The sequence below is a fragment of the Callospermophilus lateralis genome, chromosome 15, assembly GCF_048772815.1.
Source record: "Callospermophilus lateralis isolate mCalLat2 chromosome 15, mCalLat2.hap1, whole genome shotgun sequence".
NCBI lineage: Eukaryota > Metazoa > Chordata > Mammalia > Rodentia > Sciuridae > Callospermophilus > Callospermophilus lateralis.
Window position 1 is genome coordinate 42258296 of NC_135319.1, and position 21793 is coordinate 42280088.

General features: G+C 58.6%; 1 protein-coding gene across 1 annotated transcript in view; it reads left to right on the forward strand.

Moving 5' to 3' along the window:
* The window catches only part of Col13a1 (collagen type XIII alpha 1 chain), a 155682-nt gene that overhangs the window by 80949 nt on the left and 52940 nt on the right, over positions 1–21793 (forward strand). Inside the window, exons 9-18 of the mRNA XM_077105354.1 lie at positions 478–504; positions 1249–1275; positions 4509–4535; positions 4632–4658; positions 5266–5292; positions 6998–7054; positions 8358–8423; positions 12174–12281; positions 14507–14533; positions 15301–15336. Of these exons, the coding sequence (XP_076961469.1) occupies positions 478–504; positions 1249–1275; positions 4509–4535; positions 4632–4658; positions 5266–5292; positions 6998–7054; positions 8358–8423; positions 12174–12281; positions 14507–14533; positions 15301–15336 (429 nt within the window). The remainder of the gene's footprint in view (positions 1–477; positions 505–1248; positions 1276–4508; positions 4536–4631; positions 4659–5265; positions 5293–6997; positions 7055–8357; positions 8424–12173; positions 12282–14506; positions 14534–15300; positions 15337–21793) is intronic.

The window sequence follows — 21793 nt, forward strand, 5'->3', positions numbered from 1 at the left end:
AAGCTGGAAACCCCAGCGGGACCCTGGACCTGGACAGGAGACCCTGAGAGGAGGCCCACCAGGGTGGCCCTGTGGGTGCCCTGGACTGCTGCCCAGGGGCCCCGAGGCAGGTTCTGAGAGGCAGGACCAGGGGAGCAGCTAGTTCCCTTTTCCTGGGGCCCTCTGCTGAGTCACGCCTGGTGTCCACTCTCTACTTGGGGTAAGAAGTCTTTGGTCTCAGTGACAAAGTCACCCATTGGGTTCCACTGGCAGGCAGCACCCATTCCCTTTGGGGAAGGTGCTGTTCTTCTTGTCCCCCTCTTAGGATGGGAAAGGAGGCCTGGGCTTACTCACGGTCACAGAACCAGCAAGGGGTCAGCAGGGCTGGGCCTGCGACTCGACAGGAGCAGAGCCTACACGCCCACCCGCCGTGCCGGGCTGGCCCCTGGCAGGAGGCCTGGGGTGCGCCGTCTTTACATCTGTTTTTTCTGCTTTCAGGGTCCCATTGGGCTGGACGGCAAGCCGGTAAGTAGGCCTGCTCAGGCTGGGGCTTCCTCCCCGCCCACCAGGGTCCAGCTCACTGACCCTGGGTCTTGGTCCCCCTGCAAGACCCTGACTCTTCGGAAGATGATTTAGAAAGTTACCGGCTAGAAGTGTGGCTGGTGGAGGGGGAGGAGGGGCTATTCCAATGAGCACCCCCACCCCAGTGGCTTCCCCAGAGCACAGGCCCTGTGGCCACGCTGGCCATGGCCAGAATGTGGGGACTCTGGGGTGCCTGGAAGGGGCCTGAGCAAGGCAAGAGGCAGCGGGGGTGGAGGAGTGGACAGGTCCGCAGTCTAATCCTGAAAGGCCGGCCACCGTCAGGCCCTGGACCCGGCCCCCGCACCAGCAAGGAGCTCACGCAGAATTGCAGTCTCCCTCCCCAGCCCCCCAACTTAAGAGGGGAATCCAGCCACTCACCCTGCAGGCCTGGGGACCCCCAGTGGTCATGTCTACTCACCCCCCGGACCAGACACCCCACAGCCAGAGACCAGCCCCACCTCTGCGCCCCCCTGAAGAGCAGGCAGTTGTAGTAAGGCCCAGAGAAGGCCAGGTGGGAATGACCTTGCTGGTGGGCGGGGTGGCCCAGCCAGCGATGGAGTGACCAGATGAGACAGGAAAGAAGCCAGCAGCGTGTTGAGGATGGGCAGCCGTGGGGGGAACGGGGGTGGGGGGGCGTCTACGTGGCAAACAGTGTGGCTGCCACTCACTCCTCCCTTCTCCTTCCAGGGCCATCCCGGACCCAAAGGGGACGCGGTAAGACCCCAGCTTTCTTGCCTTCTGAGATGGGTTGGAGGGTCAGCCTGGGCTCACTGCCCAGAAAAGGGACTGTGGTAGTGGCTGCCCCTCACAGGTGCCCCAGCCGTGCACACCAAAGGCCCCAATCCTCATGGGGTGCTGGGGGGCAGGCAGGCGAGGGCTCTGCCACACAAAACAAGAGCCACCCAGGGGCAGCAGGGGGCAGGGCAGTCAGTACCTCACTCCACATTCCCAAGCTGCACCCATGGCTCTTGAAGACAACATGGGCACTCCCATGGCAGCTCTCCTTGGAGGTGGCCAGGGACAGACATTTGTACTTAGCCTGATTCCCCTCTCCCACTGTGGGCATTTGTACTTAGCCTGATTCCCCTATCCCACTGCAGGCATCTGTACTTAGCCTGAGTCCCCTCTCCTATTGCAGACATTTGTACTTAGCCTGATTCCCCTCTCCCACTGTAGACATTTGTACTTAGCCTGATTCCCCTCTCCCACTGCAGGCATCTGTACTTAGCCTGAACTCCCTCTCCCTGTGTGGGCATCTGTACTTGGCCTGATTCCCCTCTCCCACTGCAGGCATTTGTACTTAGCCTGATTCCCCTCTCCAACTGCAGGAAAATTAAGGCACAGAGTGATTAAATGTGTTGCCTGAGGTCACACAGCTTTAAATACCAGAGCTAAGATTCAGACTCATGTCATGGGGTCCTACCCAGGTGCCTTCCTTGTCCATTAAGGGTCAGAGCTGACTTGGGAGAAAGGGCAGGGCCCTCCCCTGCCCCTGAGCCAGGCCAGTATGACAGACCCCTGGCCTGCGCCATCATCACCCATAGACCCACAGGGCACAGAGCCATTAGACCCCAGCCATTAACTGGCCACCGCTGTCTCGCAGGATTGTCTCCACCTTGTCACCCGACCATCTCAGCTTGCTCCCTCAGGGGACAGCTTCCCCCACTGGGCACCCCACACTGGGCACGGGGCGCACATAATCTATATTCTCACCTGTCAAAAGGAGGACCTCTGCCCCACCCACCTCACCAGAGCCCCGAGAACCTCAGGTCAGGTGTGGAGGGGTGTCCTTGTGCAGTCCTGCAAGGAGGGGTGTGAACGGCGTCTGGATCCCAGGCCCAGGAGCCACATGGGCTGTGCGCAGAGCATAGACCCTAAACCCAAGCTGACCCCACCTGGCCACAGGGCTGTCACAGCTGAGCCACCTGAACGTGCCCCTGTGCCAAGCCCCGCGCCTGGCACCTAGGAAGCCCAAGTGCCTGGGCCCTTGTTCTGGATGCTAGTGAAGGACTGTTGGCCCAGGGCTGAGCACACCCATGGTTGTGTCCGTGGCTGGCGCGAGCTAATGGGTACCATGTGCTGTTGGATTTAATATATTTAAGAGAAGCTTGAAATTCAGGGTTTTTTTCAGGGTGGGGATGGTTCCTGGGGATTGAACTCGGGCACTCGACCACTGAGCCACATCCTCAGCCCTGTTTTGTACTTCAAAAGAGACAGGGTCTCACTGAGTTGCTTAGGGCCTCGCAAATTTTCTGAGGCTGGCGTTGAACTCGAGATCCTCCTGCCTCAGCCTCCCAGAGCTGCTGAGATCAAAGGTATGTGCCACCACACCTGGCCTTGAAATTCAAATTTTTGGGGACACTCATTTTGCTCTTAAGTGGGACCATAACTGTCCCATGGGCCACTTTTGGGACCTCTGGACTCAGTCCCCAGGGCTCCCTCTATAGTCCTGAACTTGTGTGTTATGCCTCTCAGCTGCTACTGCCCCTGCAGTCCTCCTGGTCACCCTTCTCTCCCTGTCCTAGGAGAAGGTGGACAGGTCATCTGTGGTCTGGCCCGTGGTCCTCTCAGTTGAAGCATCCACTGCTGAACTTGATACTAGCTAGCCAGGTGGGCTGGGGGTGCTGGGGATGGTCCCAAGGGTCCTGCCTCCTCCCGTGGGCCTCCTGGGAGCTTCCCACTTTGGAGATTGATCCAGTTGCAAGTTGGGAGCAGGAGACGGCTCTTCCTGGCACCCTGAGGCCACTCACCCAGATGGCACAAAGCTCAGGGCCCAAAAATATTGGAGCAGTAAGCTGGGCTCAGTGGCATACGCCTGTAATCCCAGTGGCTTGGGAGGCTGAGGCAGGAGGATCGCAAGTTCAAAGCCAGCCTCAGCAATGAATGGTAAGGCGCTAAGCAACTCAGTGAGCCCCTGTCTCTAAATAAAATGCAAACTAGGGCTGGGGATGTGGCTCAGTGGTTGAGTGGCCTCTGAGTCCCATCTCTGGACCCATCCCCCCTAAAAGACTAGAGCATAGGTTGGTCCTCCCAGACCCCCAGGTCAGGGGCTAGAAGGACCTCAGGACCTGGGAGGGCGTCCTGCTGTGTTTGCAGCCAAACCTAGAAGCCCTCCCTCCTGAGGTCCCGCCAGTCCCGAGCGTGGTGGACTGGGAACACTGGACCTCTGTGGTCAGACAGGGCTGGGCTCCCTCCCTGGCACTGCCCTTCCCTGAGCTGCCAACCCCCTTCTTGGCACCTTGGCAACCCTTCCTCTCGGGCCATGCCAGTTGAGCTTGGCACACCCGGGAGCCCGCCTCACAGGGACCGCCCACAGCCCAGGACGTCTTTGTCGTCCCCTCTGCCCACAGCTGTGTGGCCTCCTTGAAGTAGGGGACCCCCAGAGCGAGACCCCGGGACCTCTTCAAGGAACGCAGGGCTTTCCCCACCCTGAATTTGACAAGACACCCTTGAAGGTCACCCCGAGACCCCTTGTGCTCCACGAAGGGGTCTCGGGGTGACCTTCAAGGGTGCCAACCCCAGCCTCCTCGGTACCAAGGTTTCTCCAGAGCCCCAGGGTCTGCAGCACTGGCCCAGCCAGCCGCCCTGTGCCCTGAAGCCCTTCTGGCTCAGTGGCAGAAGGCAGGACATTCAGTGTGTCCTGGGGCTCAGAGTGTGGGACGCAGGACCCCAGAACACCAGCGGGCGCAGGAGCCACTCCCCTTGGGGATCCCGCAAGACACCTGTGGTCGGAGGAACAGCTGAAGGGTGGCATCTGTGGGGACAGGGCCCACCTGGTCATGCACACACCACCTTGAACAGGTCAGGCACAGGGGGACGTGGCTGACAGGCCAGCCTCCAGGACCCCAGGACCCTCGGGGGGAAACACCCAGATCCATCCCAAGCCCACCCAGACGTGGTTCTCGGGCCCACCCCTGACCACTGACCTGTGTGTTTCCTCTCCACAGGGCCTGGTGGGTCCCCGAGGACAGCCGGTGGGTACCTCCTCTTCCCAGTTCCCGGCAGAGAGGTTTGGGGCCCCTTTATCCTGGCCTTTGACCCCTAACTCTCTCGTTTCTGTCTCTTTGCAGGGACCCCCAGGACAGAAAGGAGAAAAGGTGGGCACAGGGCTGGGTATGGGGGTGGCTCCTAGGATGTCTGCCACGTGGCTTCCTGACAGCTGGGGAGGGGTCGCCGTGGTCATTTTCAAACTTGAGTTAGAGGGACAGGGACCAGGAGAGCCCCGGGGCCCCAGAGCATGTGAGGACAGGAAGGGAGGTGGGTGGTGGCATTGCCTCCTTGGGCCGAGGGCGCCTGCTCCTTTCTCTGCCCCTCTGTGTCCCTGGGCCACACCACAGTGTGCCCTGACCCTTGAGCCTTCAGGGTTACGAGGCACCGGTTTGTACACCATTAGTTCTCTCGGCCCAGAGAAGGTGTCCCCTGCCTTGGGGCCTGCCATCAGGACTGGCGGGTGGTCACTCCCAACTCTGCAGGCCATGTGCTGTGCGATCCCGCCCCGTGCTCCCTGGGCGATTTCCCAACAGCTCTCGGGGGTTCGTCCCTGATGGCAGCCAGGGACAAGGTCTCAGAGGGCTCAGACCAGGGCCTGGACAACAGGTCTCGTGGGTGGAGAGAGGCTTGCTGTGTCCATTGGTCTTGGGGGCCCTGAGGATCAGGCCCCCCAACAAGGACCTAATCACCCCTTTCCTTCTCTCCCCTCCCCAGGGTCAGTGTGGCGAGTACCCACACCGGGTAAGTGAGCCCCCAACTGGGCAGGGCCCTTGGACCCCTCCCTGAGGCACAGTCCCACTGACCTCCTCTCTCCAGAGTCCGGGGCACCCCGGGGCCTGGGGGACGGGAGGCCACAGCCCACGTCACTCAGCAGGAGAAGAGAGGCACAGGGTGGTGGTGTGCTGAGTCAGCCCGGCTGACCGTCCAGGGGACGGGGACCATTGTGTGTGTTTATGTGGGGCTGACTTCAAGTGTCTCGGTCCGTCTGCCCTTCTGTCTGCTGACTGGGTGGAGTCTCCCGAACCTTCTGGAACTCCAGCTGCCTGCCCCTCACCCTCTCTGTGCGCCACGTGACTCGCGTGGTCTGTCAAACCCTGCCCACGTCGAGAGCAAGTGTGTGCACGCGAGAGTGTCCACGTGTGACAGCCTTCCCTGGACACATATGTGGGGCTTTTGGGTTGGTCATTGCTTCATGTGACCCAAACCTGGAGGAGCAGGGATCGTGGGGAACTTACCCGTCCAGGGATCGAGTCTCTGCTTGGCCCGTGGGGGACAGAGGGAGCCCTCCCCTGGAGCATGGGGGGTTCCGGGCTGAGATGGCTCCTCCCCCACCACCACCTGGGGCTGCTCCATCCCAAAATACAGGACCTAACAGGCCACTGTGGGCCCACGGGAAGTCCTCAGTGTGCACCAACAACAGGCACCGAGCTGGGGACAGGAGAGGGCAGGCTGCGCTCGGCTCCCTCCAGCAGGGCCCAGAGGGCCAGCAGCAGAGCCTGTGCACGGGCAGCAAGTACAGAGAGGATGAGCCTGCGTGGGTGGCCACCCCTTCTGTAGTGGGCTCACTGGGCCCAGAGACGTACATGTGGCTCCCCTTGGTACCACCACTTCCAGACAGTGCTGGGGCAGGGGACATAGGGGATGGAGATGGGCACAGACCAGGCTCAGGGTGGCCCCAACTCTGGAAGGCCCTGGGAGGGCCCGGCTGGCAGGGGCTCCCTCTGCCCAGCCACCTGGTTGGCAGGAAGGCGTGCATGCCTGTCTCGGACCTCTATGTCCCTGGGCCAGAGAGAGGCCACAGTGGGCCTGGACTGTGAGAGGCAGGGTTAGGTCCGAGGCCGAGGCTGGGCGGGGCCTGGGCTGGGGGACCCGAGCCGGCAGCAGTGCAGACAGAGCTGTGTGGCGTGGGCTCCCGGGGCGCAGGGCCTGGTGCTCCCGCCTGATCCCGACACAATAACAGAAGGGCAGCTGGGTTGATTTGAAATGATGGACTCACGGGATTGTTATGCTACCCGAGAGAAAGACAGCATCCCCCCGCCCAGGGACAGCTCGCCGGAGACACTCAGGCAGTGTGTCATTGGCCCTGAAGGAACGCTTGGGGAAGGAGAGGACGGACCCTCTGCCCCTCAGCCCAACACAAGGAGAGGGAAGAGAGCAGTGATGGAAGGTTCCAGAAGCACCCTGGCCACAGAGTGCAGCCAAGCGTAGCCTTAGTGCTGAGGCAGTCTGGGGAGGGACACCTGTTGGGCACCTGTGGATGGACAGAGCACGTTGAGTTAGAAGAGGGCGGGACGCGGGGCTTCTGACGGCCCGCTGACTTCCACGTGGGCCTCGGGCATGGCGGGGTGGCCGGCCTCACGGAGAGCCAGGCTGGGTTGCTGGAGTCAGGGTTCTCCCTCTCCCTCTGCCCATCACCCTGTCTCTGCTGCCTTCGTCCCCCAACCAGGAGAACCCGAGTAGCACCCCAGCGGCTCTGCGCTCCAACCAGATAATTACCCTGAAGGTTGGTAGGTCCTGGGAGGTCTCTGGCCCCTCTCTGCCCAGAGGCTTTCTGGACACCGAGCCCAACATGGCACACCCCCGGTCCCCGTAGCAGGAGGGGTAGGGCCCTGTGAGTGGCAGCTGCCTGTGGTGGTGACCTGGAGGGACCCCTCCACGAGGGGCTTCCAGTTCCTCAGCTGGGCACCTTCTTGGCACAAGTGCCTCCTGGTTCTTAAGGTTCCTTGCAGGAGCCTCCCCTTAAAGTGCTGTTGAAAACAAGTGGTCGATTCTGCACCATCCTGGCACATGGAGTCTAACTGCTTCCTAAAGCCCTGGGTCACTCGATATTCAATGCACAGAGGGACGGGAAGCAGCAAAAATTTTCAGAAATAAAAATCACATTAAGGAACCAGACCTGGTGGCACACACCCGAATTCCTCGCTACTTGGGAGGCTAAAGCAGGAGGTCACAAACTCGAGGCCAGCCTTGGCAACTTAGACCTGGTCTCAAAATAAAATAAAATTAAAAGGGCGGGTGAAAGGGCCGGTGCTGTCGCTCGGTAGCAGGGCTCTTGCCTAGCAGGCGTCAGGCCCTGGTTTTTCAGTCCCCAGTACAAAAAAAAAAAAAAAAAAAATGCAAATTGCCTATTCCCCCCTAAAAAGTGGTTGACCACTCCGGAGACCTCTTTACCCAGCCTGTTTTCCAAACCTGCCAGCCCCAGCGGGGGACCTCAGCAGCACTTAGCGTGTGCCCACACGCACCACACCCTGGGCTAGCGCAGCCCAGGACCCCGCTTGACATCCTCCTCAGAGTAGCTGACCTCAGCCTTTCTCGTCCTACCAAAAAAGATCCCAAAGGAGGCCGTACATCAGACTGACTTCAAGTACCAATTTAGCTGGTCTGTGGCTTCTAAGCCAGAGCCTCCGAGTCTGCAGTGGTCAGCGTCTGTCCACTGAGCAGGGACGGGCAGGGCCGGCCGTGCCATGTTGGGCCATGTGTCAGGAGGCCGCTGCATGGCCAAGGAGAGCCACTCTCCCATGCTCGGGGCTGCTGGCCAGCGCTCCAAGCTCCACCCTGGAGGCCAAGGTAGGGTGCAGACCGAGGGCCACTCCTTCTTTGAGGGCCAGCTGTGCCATCTAAGGGCCAGCTGAGAGTGCCCGTCCATGTCTGCCCTCCAGCCCCCAGGCTCACGCTAACCTCTCTTCTCTCTTCCTCTCCTACGACCCTCTTGGCCACTCTGCCCTCCTGGTGACTTTCGGCATCGGTCTGAATACCTGCGACCTTTGGCCTTTGCCCTCTGGCCTTCACCTCATCTCTCTCCTCAGCTGCTGCCTCTCCTCAATTCCGTGCGCCTGGCTCCACCCCCCGTCATAAAAAGGCGGACCTTCCAGGTAGTCACCTTCTGCTTGCCGACCTGCACGAGGGACTCGGCCACTCTCTGGGCCCCACAGGCAGGCTGGGGCTGTGGACCAAGCCAGAACCTGGCTCTAAGATGGTTAAACTTAATCAGACCGACATGGACCCAGGATATCATAGACATGAGCACGCGCACGCCCAGGCCCTAGAGAGCCGCGATTTCCACCACACCGTCACGACTCGGCCGCCAGCCAGGCTGTCACTGCAGCCGGGGACTGTGCTATCCATTTTTCAGGCCTGATTTTCTGTAATTCTCTCAACAGTTTTAGGAATTAGGCATGATCATCCTTATTTCACAGATGAGGACACCAAGGCTCAGAGAGGTGAAGTAGGTGAAGCCTAGTCACACAGTCCATAAATTACAGAGCAGGGACCCGCCCAGGGTCTCTGCCCGTGAATAGCGGTGTGATTTTAAGCAAGTGCCTTCTAGGCCCTCTCTGGGCCTCAGTTCTCATCTGTAGAATAAGAATAATAACAGGGTCAACTTCACAGGGCTCTTGTTGTACATGAGGAAAGGTGGACATAGTTCCTGGCACATAGTTCCTGGAAATAGTTCCTAGCTGTTGTTGTTACTCTTACTCATATTTGGAAACAAGGAAATTGAAGCTCAGAGAAGAGAGTTGATTGACCCAAAGATACGCGCACAGTGAGAGGGAGAATTGGAACTGGCAGCCAGGTCTTCGACCCCACATCCAGGGCTCTCAGTCAGACCTACATCCTTTATACTTAGAAATGTTGATTGCTCAGCATCTGGTCACCTGTAACCTGAGTGTGAGGAGTGAGGGCTTTGGCAGAGGGAATACAGCCCACAACCACTGGGTGTGACCATTGTGAGCAGCTACTTCCTTCTTCCTGCCTTGCTAACCTAGGAGCTTGGGATGGGAAACAAAGCGATTTCTCCCAAAGGTTACTCTGCCAAACCCTGCTCTCCAAAAGGTTACTGCTAATTCCAGGCTAGGGAGCCCAGGGCTGCTCACCTCGCCCCTCACTGTCCTTACACTGCACAGGGAGTGCCCCAAGGCACAGAGAGGCTGGGCGTGGCAGGGCTCTGAGCAACCCTCTGGAAGCCTGGATGCCCAGGCCCCTGACCGGCCCAGGCTGAACAATCCCTCCCACAAACAGCTAAAAATACAGAGGGACACCACGCACACCCTACCCAAGGCCCAAGGCTGCGTATCACGTTACCCGGCCAAATCCTCCAGAACCTCCACGCGCTCCAGCGCTTACCCAGCAGGGCAGCTCAGAGGCGGCTGGCGGCCCAGAGCAGCCCCAGGCCTGCCCCACCGCCCCCAGCCCTGCCGTGCCAGACCCCACTGCAGGGGAGCCCCTCCTCCGGGCCCCACAGACGGCCCCTCGTGGTCTTGGCGGGGTGGGCTGCTCTTTGTGGCGCCCTTGCCGGGGTCAGGCATTGGCGGGAGCACTCTGTACAGATCATCTCAGTCACCCCAGCTCAGCCACCAGAGGGGGCAGGCATGCTCATCACCCCCACCCTGCTGAGGAAGACGCTGAGGGCCCATCCCGGTCACCACAGGTTGCCTTTCCAGAGCAAGGGGTGGCTGAGCCAGAACCTTCTATGTGCCCTGACCTGGTTCCCAAAGCAGGAGAGAAGAGGGGCCCCTCTGCTTCCTGTCCTGGACTCTGCCAGGGGAATGAGGTTTCTATGCAGCTGGCCATCCTGGGCCATGAAAAGCTGGTCCATTTCCTATCGATAAACCAGTATTGATTCTACAGGCTCTGCAAGACGGCCCGAGATGAGTTGAGAGAGGAATTTTTACATAAGCTCTGATGGGCTTAGCAGATGGTGCTGGAGGTCATTTCCAAAGTGCAGAGAATTGGAGGGAGAGCCCATCTTGACAGGGCTGGTTTCAGTGGAGAGGAGAGAGCCTGGGCTTCGGATCGGGGGTCCTGGCTTCACCTAGAATTCTCCACGTGACCTCAGTGAGGGGGCTCAACTTCTCTGAGCCTCGGTTTTTCTCTTCTGTGAAATGGAATTGGCACTGTGGAAGATTCTAGAATTTCACAGTCAGAAAGGACCTCAGGGACTTGATTCAGATCAAGCCTTCCCCTGCCCAGTGAATTATCCTTCAAAAACGTAGGAACATTCTGGAGAATCTAAGGCAGAGGAGGGGCGTGGAGGATTCTGAGGGGGACTGAGGACTCCAGGGGCTTCGTTGGGTTTCATCTGGTTGGCAAGGAAGCTGCAGTGGTCCCTCTGGAAGGCCAAATGTAGTGAAGCTCCTCTGGGTTCAGGAGAGACACGGTCCCCTAGGACCCATCAGCAACCCACAGGAAGCTGGGCAGGGCCAGGGCGATCCCTGAAGCGATTTCCGCACGCAGCGGCTTCCACCTCCACCATGGACACCCGGAGCCCTTACAGTGGCTTCTTGGGGTTTGGCAGGATGGGGCCAGGTCCCGGAGCCCGGTTGCTGGCTGCACCCTCTGCCCTAGGGACCTTCTAACTGTCAGCCTGTGCAGCCATGGTGGCCAAATCTCCCACCTCCCGCTCCCAGGTCACCAGCTCCTGTCTAGAGTCACTACGTCCCTGGTGGAGTCCACAGCAGGACTCTTCCCACAGAAAAGCAGGAGAGCCAGGGGGTCCCCTGGGGTCACACTGAGCAGGGAGGCTGGCCCGGAACTCCAGCCTCCTGTGCCCCCCTGCGTCTAGGAGCTCTCCCGCCACCAGCCATTCTATCTAGAGGAAACAGCTGAGCCCCAATCCTCCCTGCCAAGGTCTTTTATACAATGATGTCACAGCCCAGGACAATCGGATGATCGCCCCCAACCCCAGATCTGAGTCACAGGGACCAGGCTCTGTCCTGCTGATGAGGGAATGCAATGTCACCCTGGCCTTCCTGGGCTCTCAGCACATCCTAGGGACAAGGCCTGGGGGGCTCAGTGCAGTTGGGTCAGGAATGGGGCGGGTCGAGAGACTAGAACTCACAGTGCCATGGGTGTGACGTCCTTGACAGCTTCAAAGGCTTTTCGACCAAGCCAAGGGCTGCAAACCTCTGAGGTCAGGCAGATCTGGTGGTGACAGAAGCAAGCCACAGGCAAGAAAGGGTAGGGAGGGCAGGGACCGCCCGACCAGAACACTCCTGTCTCACCTGAATGAGGTGGCTGTTGCAGGATGCAGGGATGTGGGTCCAGGGTGGCCAGGGCTCCCGGATTCTTTGGTATCTGATGCCACCAATCCAAACTGGTCACATAACATCTCCTGTTGGATTAAACAAGAAGCCAAACAGAATCCCAAGGCCTCCGCCCCAAGGGCCTCCTTGACCATCTGGAGCTGACCTTCAACAAGGGCTAAGACCTGAGGCAGGAGAGAGGCTGGGCTCAGCGAGAGAGGGTGGCAGAGGGAGGCCCGGGTGGCAGACCACCTGGGCTGGACTCTGGACATCCAGCCAGCCTAGGAGCCGGTGGGGGCTGTGTCCCTGTCTACCACTGCCCCACACAGGGCTCTGCGGAGGACCCGCGGCCTGTGCAGCCAGGTTCTCCCTGAAGCCCCACAGCCTGGGGACCTCATGTCTTCACCCGCTTCTCGCCGCCATCAGCCCCTGCATGCAGTCACCAGCACCACGGCGTCATCACCATCACGCCACCGTCTCCCCCACTGTCACCTTCCCAACAGAGCCCACGTGGGGCCTCACCGGGTGCATGGTCCTGGGTGGGAACCGGTCCTTCTCTCCAGGGATCCTCTCCCTGACTTTTGTCTCAATGAACCTCAGGGTGAACAGGGCCAGGCCGGCATCCAAGGCCCACCCGGGCCACCAGGCCCCCCTGGACCAAGTGGACCTCTGGGACACCCAGGACTGCCAGGGCCCATGGGGCCACCTGTAAGTATCCTTCCCCTGTCTCCTTCAACATTCAGCCCAAGAACTCTCTGGAAACCTCCGAACCTTGAACAGCCACAGGGAATCGAGTTCCCTCTGTAAAACCGAAGCACCTTGGCAAGGCTGCTGGACCTGGGTGGCCGTGTGAGGAGCTGCCCTTCAGTGGCACTCCCCTGTAGCCCTCCAGCTTTGCAAACACACCTGCTGGGGTCATGTCCACGTGTGGCCTTCCTGTAGGGAGACCACTAATCGGCTTCCCCTTTCCCAGCCTCAGCAGAGAGCAACTTGGAGAGAAAATCCCCCAGGGCCACTTTTGATGGCTGTCCCAGACCCCTGGGCTCAGGAAAACCCAAGTCAGAGGCAGTGGTTCTGAAAGGCTACGAGGGGGCTTGAACACGCTTTCCACGGTGTGTGTGTTCCCCACTCTGGGCCCCCTGCCAGCCACTTAGAGGGACCAGCATCCAGCCTGAGAATTGGCAGGGCCTCCGCTAGGAGGGGTCCAGGGAGCAACAGAGACCCCTTTCCAAGTGACAGGTCAAACCCAGTGGCCACCAACTTGCCCACGTTCAAGCCATGGCCAAGATCCTCCTCCTCCTCAGCCCCTTAGCACAACAGAGCCGCTGGGCAGGACAACTGGGCATGTGGCTGGACTTCTCCAGAGAAGAAGGGAGAGGACCGAGTCTATATTTTCAGAGGGACGGGGCTAAGGCAAAATCAGCTTCCCTTTTAATAATGTTTTTCCTGTGGGTTGAAAAAAAAGTTTTCTCTCTTATGACAAAGCTATCGTGCATTCTCTGTGAAAAAAAATAGCAACATAATGAGGGATTGTTTTAAATGGCCTCTTTCCCCACATTAGAGTTCACCCTGTTAACATTCTGGGGAGTCCTTCCTTACCAGCCATAAACAGGGTCCAGGTTGGTAATGTTCTAAATCCCTGAACAGTTGACATGTGAAGTTTTTCACTTCATGTCATGAAGCTGTGCTGTATCAGAAAAGAGTCCCTCATGATATCGATTTCGGGGCTGCTGGGCTATTTATAACTTAGCAAATGAGTCCCCTTGTGCAATCTATATCCTGGAACAAATGTTTGTGCACATCTCTGAGGGTGTCTCTGAGGTGGATCTAAGAGGTGGAACCATGGGTCCAGTGTCCCAGACAAATGGCTTCCACTGTGTCTGGCCACATTCGAGATCAGCCAGGCTTGAGCCTGAGCCCCTCAGCTCCTCCTGGGCTGATCCTGAAGCTCAGTGTTGGGTCCCTCTGGGCAGGGGGACACTCTGCTTGGAAGGCCATTACCACAGTGTGAAAGTCCAAGTTATTAGAAGCTGGCTCCCCTGCTCCGCTCGGCCCCAGCACAGATTTGAAATCTTTCTGTAATTTCTCCCCATGACCCCAGAGAGGGAGATTAGTCTAACGTCCACCAATCTTTACATGGGAAAATGGAAAACCGGGAAGGAAGTGCATTTAGAAGATTAAACCAAACCAAGCCAAGAAAACCAAAGTGCTCAAAATCCCCCTCTCTGCAGACCACGGCTCTCCCGCTCAACACAGGAGCTCGCCGTCACGGAACTAAGCCAGGTGGTTTTCTTTGTTAGGTTGTTTATAAGGAACTAACCAGAAAGCAAGTTTTTAAAAACAACTGAAACAGGCCAGACCTAGGCATCGTGGTTTCCTGCAGCCCACGCTTGCTGCCCAGACCTACGCCCGAGACTGAGATGGAGCCGGCCTCCCCTGGCCTCTCCCTCTGGCTTCCAAAGGCCCCTGGTCCCACGCCACCTGACCACAGACAGCTGCTGTGGTCACAGCACCCTGGGCAGAGGGAGACAGCGGGCTCCTCTGAAGGTGGGCAGGGCCAGGGCAAAACTGAGGCCCTGCTGGGTAAGGCCGGTTTTCCAGGGAGGGGTCCCAATTAGGAGGCGGGTGGGTGAGGACCTAGACCACACCACACGGTCAATTTAGCATGAGGTCACTGGCCTAGTTTCCAGGGGCCGAGCCCAGCAGAGTTGCCCACGGCGCCCATGTGGTTCCAAAGGGACACGAGCCTGCTGTCCCCAAGTGCCCTCCACAGGTTCCAGATGTTCTTCTGGGTGCTCTAGAACAGTTCTCTGCATACCTGTTCTCTCGTCATGGCTGTCAGGGGCCGCTCTGGCGCAGCCTGCACCATAAACCCACCTCACCTTGCTTACCTGTGGAAACCACCCCCACTCACCCATTTCTTGCTTCCACAGGGCTTACCTGGGCCTCCTGGACCGAAGGTGAGAGTCCTCCTGGCTGGCGCATCAAACAGGTGGGAGGGTTCCCTGCAGGAGGGGGCTGAGGAAGGAGCTGAGAGACCACCCAGCTTGGCTCATTTCCAAAGCCCCACCGTCCCTATGGGAGCTGCTCCGGTTCCTGCCCGTCTTGCCCCTCTGCGGGTTCAGGCCTGAGCTGCAGCCGCCATAGAAAGTTTTATGTTCTAAGAGACTCAAAGCAGAGGCCCGCAACACCATCACAATATCCCAATAAAATAGTGTCCGCAAGGTTTCAGAGCTGGAAGCGACCTTGGAGTCATCTGGTCTCTCGTGAAACCTTGCACAGAAACGCACAATGTCAAAGAGACCCTCCCTTTGCAGCCGAGGACTCTGAGGCTCTGGGGACAAGGACACTGATTTCACCCTTCCGTTTTATGAATGTGGGAGCTGAGCATCCTGGGAAAAGTGGCTCATCCACCTTCCACAGAGTCGTTGGTGGAGCCAGAACTGACCATCAGGGGTCTTGAGTCCCTGCCAAGCTGGCCCTTCCCAGCATGCCTCAGCCTGGGCACACGGGGGCTGTGTTGATGAGCAGAAGCGTCTCCAAGGACTCTTGTCCCAGGGGTGGCTGGAGGTGGCTGTGTGTGTTTCCCACTCTGGGCCCCCTGCCAGCCACTAGGGGCCCCTAGAGATTCGGAGTCGTTGGGAGGAAGAGAAGTGGTATTGTGTGGGAGCAGTGTGGCCGTTTGGGCATTGGGAAAGTCACCTAATGGTCGTCTCTTTCTTCCCAGGGAGATCCGGGGATCCAGGGCTACCACGGCCGGAAGGTAAGAAGGAGGGGAGAACCCTAGCCCTGGGCAGCCACGAGGGGCCCCACAGAGCCCACAGAGCTGGGCTCGGTTACGCACAAGTACATTGGACATGTGCCGCCCCATGTGAGCTTCGCGTCACTTGTGAGGTTGCCTGAGCAGGGTTCAGTGTTTCCACTGGGAAAAAGACAGGGGCTGAGACAGGAGGGCTCTGGGCCTGGCATACCTCAGGCCCAGGAGAATCCCTTGTGCCCACTGGGCAGCCATGTCTGGACTGGCCCCATGGGGGTCTAATAAGTAGAAGGAAGATTACAGGACCCTCCCTGGGCAGAGCTCCATGCTGAGCTTAGGGACCATGGATGGGGACCACCCTGCTTTCTGGCAGCTACCAGATCAGGAGACAGAAGCACTCCTGTTACTCCTGTAACAATATGGTACCTCACAAGGTGCTTGTGCATACAGGGGTGGGGGGATGCAGGTAAGGAGGGGTTCCAGAAGTGCCCTGGGAGAAGACAACCAAGAGCTCAACTCTGATGAGTGGGGACCTGTGTCAGTCAGCTATTGCCGCGTAACAATCAATCCCACATGTCTGACTTAAAACAAATATTCATTCCACATGATTTATGCATTGGTGACCTGGGAGTTCGGCTGGTCTCCCCTGGGCTTGCTCATGGGGTTGCTTATCAGATGACAGCTGGAAGGCCAGGACGGCCTCATCCTTGTGTCTGATGGTTGATCTGGCTGGGGGCCTCTGCTCTCTTCCCCGTGGCCTTGGTCCTCCAGTTACACGGGCTTCCTTACACCATGGCAGGCCCCGGACAGCTTTCAAAATGAGCAGCTCTCAGGACACAGGCACTTTCCCAGCACCTGCTGACGTCACATTTTTTAATGCCCCGAAAGTCAAAGCAAGTTACATGACTAAGTCACGTGCCTCAGCATAGGAAGGACCTTGGTCTCCACTGCTCCATCAGAGGCGTAGCAGAGCACCTGTGGTCATTTCCAGTCCACTCCTGCCCTCCTTCCAGCCCGCCAGTTTGAAGGGAGATGTTATTTCAGACAGGAAACACTTCGAGCCCAGGCCCAGGAGCAGTCGTGACGGTGACTGTAAGAGCATAGCAGTCACCACTTACTGAGCCCCCGCGACACTCCCCACACCATCCTCCCACCTGGTCTGGTTCTGATCCCATCAGCCTGGCGTGGCCCTGCTTCTGTTTAGTCGGTGGGGAAACTGAGGCTCGCGTCATGGCTTGGAAGGAGCAGAGCAAGGGTTCAAGTCCAGATTGGGGTTCTTCCAGTCTCACCTGCTGCTAGGAGCTCATCCCTGCCCTCCAGCCCCTGGATGGGAAGCTTCCAAAGCCTTCCAGGAGGAAAAAAGAGGCAGGGTGGAGAGGCACCCGGAGGAGGAAGGCATGTTGGAAGGGGAGGACCCGTTCAACCATGAAACACACTCCTCACTCCTGCCATAGGCGGCTGCCATCGCCACGTTGTTTTATGGGTGCTTGGCGGGTGAAATGCTGAGGCCTGAGAGATCTTTAATTAGTTCTGCATAAACTGAGAAACTTGTAGTATGTCAGGAAGTGGAAATTATAGCTCCCACAGTTGCCTCTATCCACTCATGCAGACTCACAAAATTTACTGCCTCCTGGTGCAGCTCAGCAGGGTTGGTTTTCCCATTAGAAGCCAGACCAGCTCTCTCAAGCTGTGAAGGGGCTGAGGGGCTGGAAGAGGGTCCCCAGGGGTCATGGTGAGGCCCTTAGCTGGCATCATACCATGTTGGGTGCCTGCATCTGCTGCAAACCAGAATTCGGGTTCCTCCAAAAAGGAGGCACACCTCAGGCCCAGGAGAATCCCTTGTGCCCACCTGGGCAGCCATGTCTGGACTGGCCCCATGGGGGTCTGATAAGTAGAAGAAAGTTACAGGACCCTCCCTGGGTAGAGCTCCATGCTGAGCTTGGGGACCATGGATGGGGACCACCCTGTTTTCTGTTGTTCTTGTCTGTTGTTCTGGGGATGCAGAGGTCCCAGCTGAGCACTGGGTGTCCTGACCCTAGAGCACCTGGCCCGGGAGTATGGCCATCCTAGGTGCAGACTGTAGCAAGAATCCTTCAACTCTGGCTGCATTGAATTTGCAGAGAAAACAGGGTAGTCCAGGGCAGCTCCTGGCCCCAAGAAGCCAAGAGGCTAGCTCTGGGGATAGAAGGAGGCTCCTTCAAGCATCTCTGGCTGAAGGTGGGGACAGGTGACTAGGGAGGAGCAAATGCTCTCCGGGAAGAGCAATCCCAGCTCCACCAGAGGAGCCTCCCAATGCCAAGGTCCTTGGGGAGGGAAGGCAGGTGGGTAGGGGGCTCCCTTCCTGGGTTGTTCAAGCGGAAGGTGGGTAACGCTGGTCTGGGTTGTGTTCAGATGGGAGACTGGGTTAAAAGCCCTTCCAGTGCAGGGAAGCCGTGGCTTGCTGGGGACAGATTGGCTGCACATTGCCAGAAGGAGCAGCTCCTGGCTTTGTGGGAGACTTGGGCTCCTTCTGCCTGTGTCCAAGTCTTTCAAACCCACATGCAGAGCTGTCAGAAGCATCAGCACTCTCAGGACTCACAGGAAAGAGGAGAAGGCCCTCCTCTCCGTGCTGGACTCTCGCCTCCCTCCCTTCTTCCTCTGCCAGACCACCCGGCTCTGCTCTTCCATCCCGGCTTCTTCTCTTGCAGTGTGGAGAGGCTGGGGACGTGGCCCCCCTCCCTGCTTCTCTGGATCCCGGGAAGGCTCCTGCCGTCCTACAGGCTGGTGGCTCCCAGCCCAGGACAACAGCAGAGGGTCCCACTCCCAAGGATGTGGGGTCACTCCTCAGCCCCACGGGGATTGGTAGGTGTCTTGACCCCTAGTGATTGCCACGTCTACACGGAAATTTGCTTCCCCTCAGAATCCCGAGATGAAGAGTTTTTTTTGTTTTGTTTCTCTCTCTTTTTTTTTTTTAATCGTTGATGCCCAAAGACAAGTTTGCAATACTTCGCGTCTCTGGGTTAGCCAGAGTTCAGTCATAGGCTGCCTCGCTTGGTCCTGTCGCCCAGTGGTTAGAGCTCCTCCTCCCATTGTATAGATAAGACGTTCAGAGAGGTTAGCCCTTCGCCCAAGGTCGTACAGCTAATGTACAGCATGCTGGGATGAGAAGCCACGTCTCTTGAATCTACGCCTGATGGCAGCCTTAGACCACCCTCCCCGTGGTTTCTCTGGGATGGGGAGGCTGATCTTCCAAACTCCCCCCCTGAGCCCAGCAGCCCTCCCCTCCCTCTCTTCTCCCTTGGAAGAGCTCAGGTAGGAGGCTGAAGGGGGCATGGTCACACCTGCTTGAAAGCTGCGTTTGCTCCCGCCCACCATCCCAGGGAGGAGCCCAAGCCCGTGGGTGGGAATAGGGCTGAGACAGAGACCATGTGGCTGCCCCTTGCTGTCAGGGCATGAGGGGACCCAAGGGGTCATGCACGGATCCACCACGGGAGTGTCCCCTGACACGTGTGCAGGGAGGTCTCTTTCAGCCCAGGGTAGAACTGAACTTCTCAGCCTGCTGAGGATCAGCCCCCTCCACTGCTACCACAACCCTACTGCTGGACTGGACCTGGCGTCCCCTCAAAGGGCAGCAAGGCCAGCTTCTCCACCAGCTTCTCAAGACCAAAGCCTAGTGCAGTCTGGGCTCACAGGCCAGCCCTCCTGCCTAGACACTGCGAGCATCGTTGGACACCCACGTGGTACTGACTCCATCCACATTACGACATGGATCTACTTTAAATCCGTGCGTGGCAAGACTCAGAATGTGCTCAAAGCATTGCCACCTCGGCTCCCTTTCAAGAGAGTCACTGTCAGACTACGTGGGTCACAAACCCCATGGGAGCTCATCTCCAAGTGTATCAGAGCTGGTACTCGTCCCAAGTGGGGGTGTTAAGCTTCGGGGTTCGCATGGAGAACCAGGCTGTGGCTCACAGTGCCTCCTGCAGGCTGCTCCAGACCAGAGGAGCCCGGATGCCAGGGCCTCTTGCTCCAGGAGGCCTTAGAGACAGTCCTGGGGCAGGGGTGCCCAGGGAGGAGAGCCCAGGAGCAGCCCCACCTCATTCTCCTGTCGGAGGGTGTGATGTTTCTGACCCGCCCGTCAGAACAAGGGCCAGGACGTCACTCTAGAACTATGGGCTGCGTTGTTACGACTGCCTTTCTGAGTCTCCCCCACAAGCGATGCTGTCCCAGGCTCTCTACAAGCACCATTTTCTTGTCTCCCTGTGACAGCCCCGTGAGACGGGTCTCACTCCTTCCCCAGCTTACGGAAGAGCACCGCGAGGTTCATAGAGGCTCTCCCCCGGCCCACAGACAAAAAGTGGCAGAGCAGGGGCTGCTGATCCCAGAGCCTTACTCCAAATGACTTTACTCCCTGTGTTGCTTGGGCCTCAGGGACCCCAGGATATCCAGTAAGCCTGCCCCTCGGTCCTTCCATGGGAGAAAGCAGAGGTGGACGCTGTTCTCACAAGAAGGCCACGACTGGATTGAGGCCACCTGGCGCCTCCAGCCCTACCTGGAGGACCTGTGGCAGAATCACAGAGGACTTGTTGCCCTGTTCAGTCAAAGACCAAGGAAATGGAGTGCTTTTCCCAGTAGCACCCCCTCCACTGACTCCCCAGGCGGTTGGGACTGTCCCTGACATCCAGGGCCACCATGCAGCTTCTCTCCACCCTCTGCAACAGCTCCTCCTGAAGGTTCCTGCACCCCTGCTGCTCCCCAAGGGCCCGAGTGACCCCAGGCCTCCAGGGGCGTTCACATGCTGCAGAGGGCTCCGGACAGATGGGAATCTGTGGGGTAGGGACAGCATTTTCTTTCAAAGCCATGAAATCTCAGTGGGGATGTCCAGACCATTTAAATTAAAGCAGATCAGAAAACTGAGACACCAGCCCCAGATCTGAGGCCCCCCGGGGGCTGCAGGGACGCCAGCCCCCACCCCGTGCTCTCTGAGCCCGGTTTCTTCTGTACTCCAAAGTCCACAGATTAATTAGAGCTGACTTTTCTTTTTGGAACTAACTACAAAATCAACCGATCTCAAATTGAGATTACAAGCCAGCCGCCCTTCCAAAGCCCTGGCCTTCAATGGGGCGCCCGACCCCGGTAATTCCCTAGATCACTTCCTGCCGGCCCTAATTACCGGAGGACCTGGGATTTCCATGGTTCCGGTCCTTATTGGTCTGGAGACTGGCTGGGGCAGGGAAGCAGGAATTGAGCTGTGTTTTTCCCGGAAGGGAGGCCTGGGAACTTTTTCCGGGGGGAGAAAGGCATGAGCACCCCATCCGCATCGTTTCCAGTCCAGGGAAGGGCCCTGGTCCAGGCCTGTGCCTGCTGCTGCCTGCTGCCCCCCCCAGCCCTCCACCCCCACTCAGCCAGGCCTTCCTCCTCCCCTGCAGAGAACAAAGGCTCCGTGTTCCTTGCCTTCAGCCCCGAGCCCTCCCCACCCAGACCTCAGGTTACTGGGGTCCTTCGTGTCCTGGAGTTTCCTGGCCTGACCTTTGTTTGGCTGGGAGCTGACCTTGAAGCCCCCTACCTCCCTCTAGACCATCTCAGTCGCCAAGCCGCTGCCCAGCCCGTTCCGCAGACAGTAAATCACCGATTGAGAAGCCACTCCTACAGGACCAGAGCGCGGCCCTGTGAACTCCAAAGCACTTGCTGGGTCTGTCCTGTCTTGAGGGATGGGTCTTCCCCCTGGAAGCTGCGCAGAACAGAGGACCTATTGATGCCACACTGCGCTTGGGTGCAGCCTCCCCACCCCCACCCGGAGCCTGAGTGGCAGCTCTGAAGTGGAGGCTGGGACAGGCCTCTAAGACCAAGCAGGGCAACCTCTCTCCACCCCCAGGGTCCTCCCTGGGGAGCCTCCTCAGCTTCAGCAACTGTGGCCCACCTTTTCCAGGTCTTGGTTCTTGGCATCAAGTTTAAAGAGCAGCCTCCCAGAGGGTGGCCAGTCACAGCCTCTGCCCTCACGCGCCACGCAAATGGACCAAGACCCTTTGTCTCTCTTGGGACGCCCACTTCCCCAGCCACAGAATGACCTAGATGGCTGAGAGCCCCTGGGGAGCCGGTGAGGTCCCCACTGGGAAGACAAGGAAGGGAGGAGCAGAGAAAAATCAGAGCCCAGCAGCCCCTGAAGACCCGCCCAGTCCTGAGCCAGTGGATGGAAACTGCAGCCAACTCCTGACCGAAAATAAGAAAACAGAGACGGCCGTCAGAAAAGGAGCGTTCTGGATACATTCACAAGGTCCAGCCACAAGGAAGGCCCCGCGATCGGAAGTGTGTCCCCATCCTCCTTCAGCCAGGTGTCTCCGGCCAGTGTGCCCTTGCCCGGGTGACCCTAGACCCTGCAGGATAACCGTGGCGCCCTCTCACCTCATGCAGGGTCAGGAAGCAAGGTCTCCTGGTCTAGGAGAGACCAGCACCACCCCCAGCCCCAAGGTCAGGCTGGGCCAAG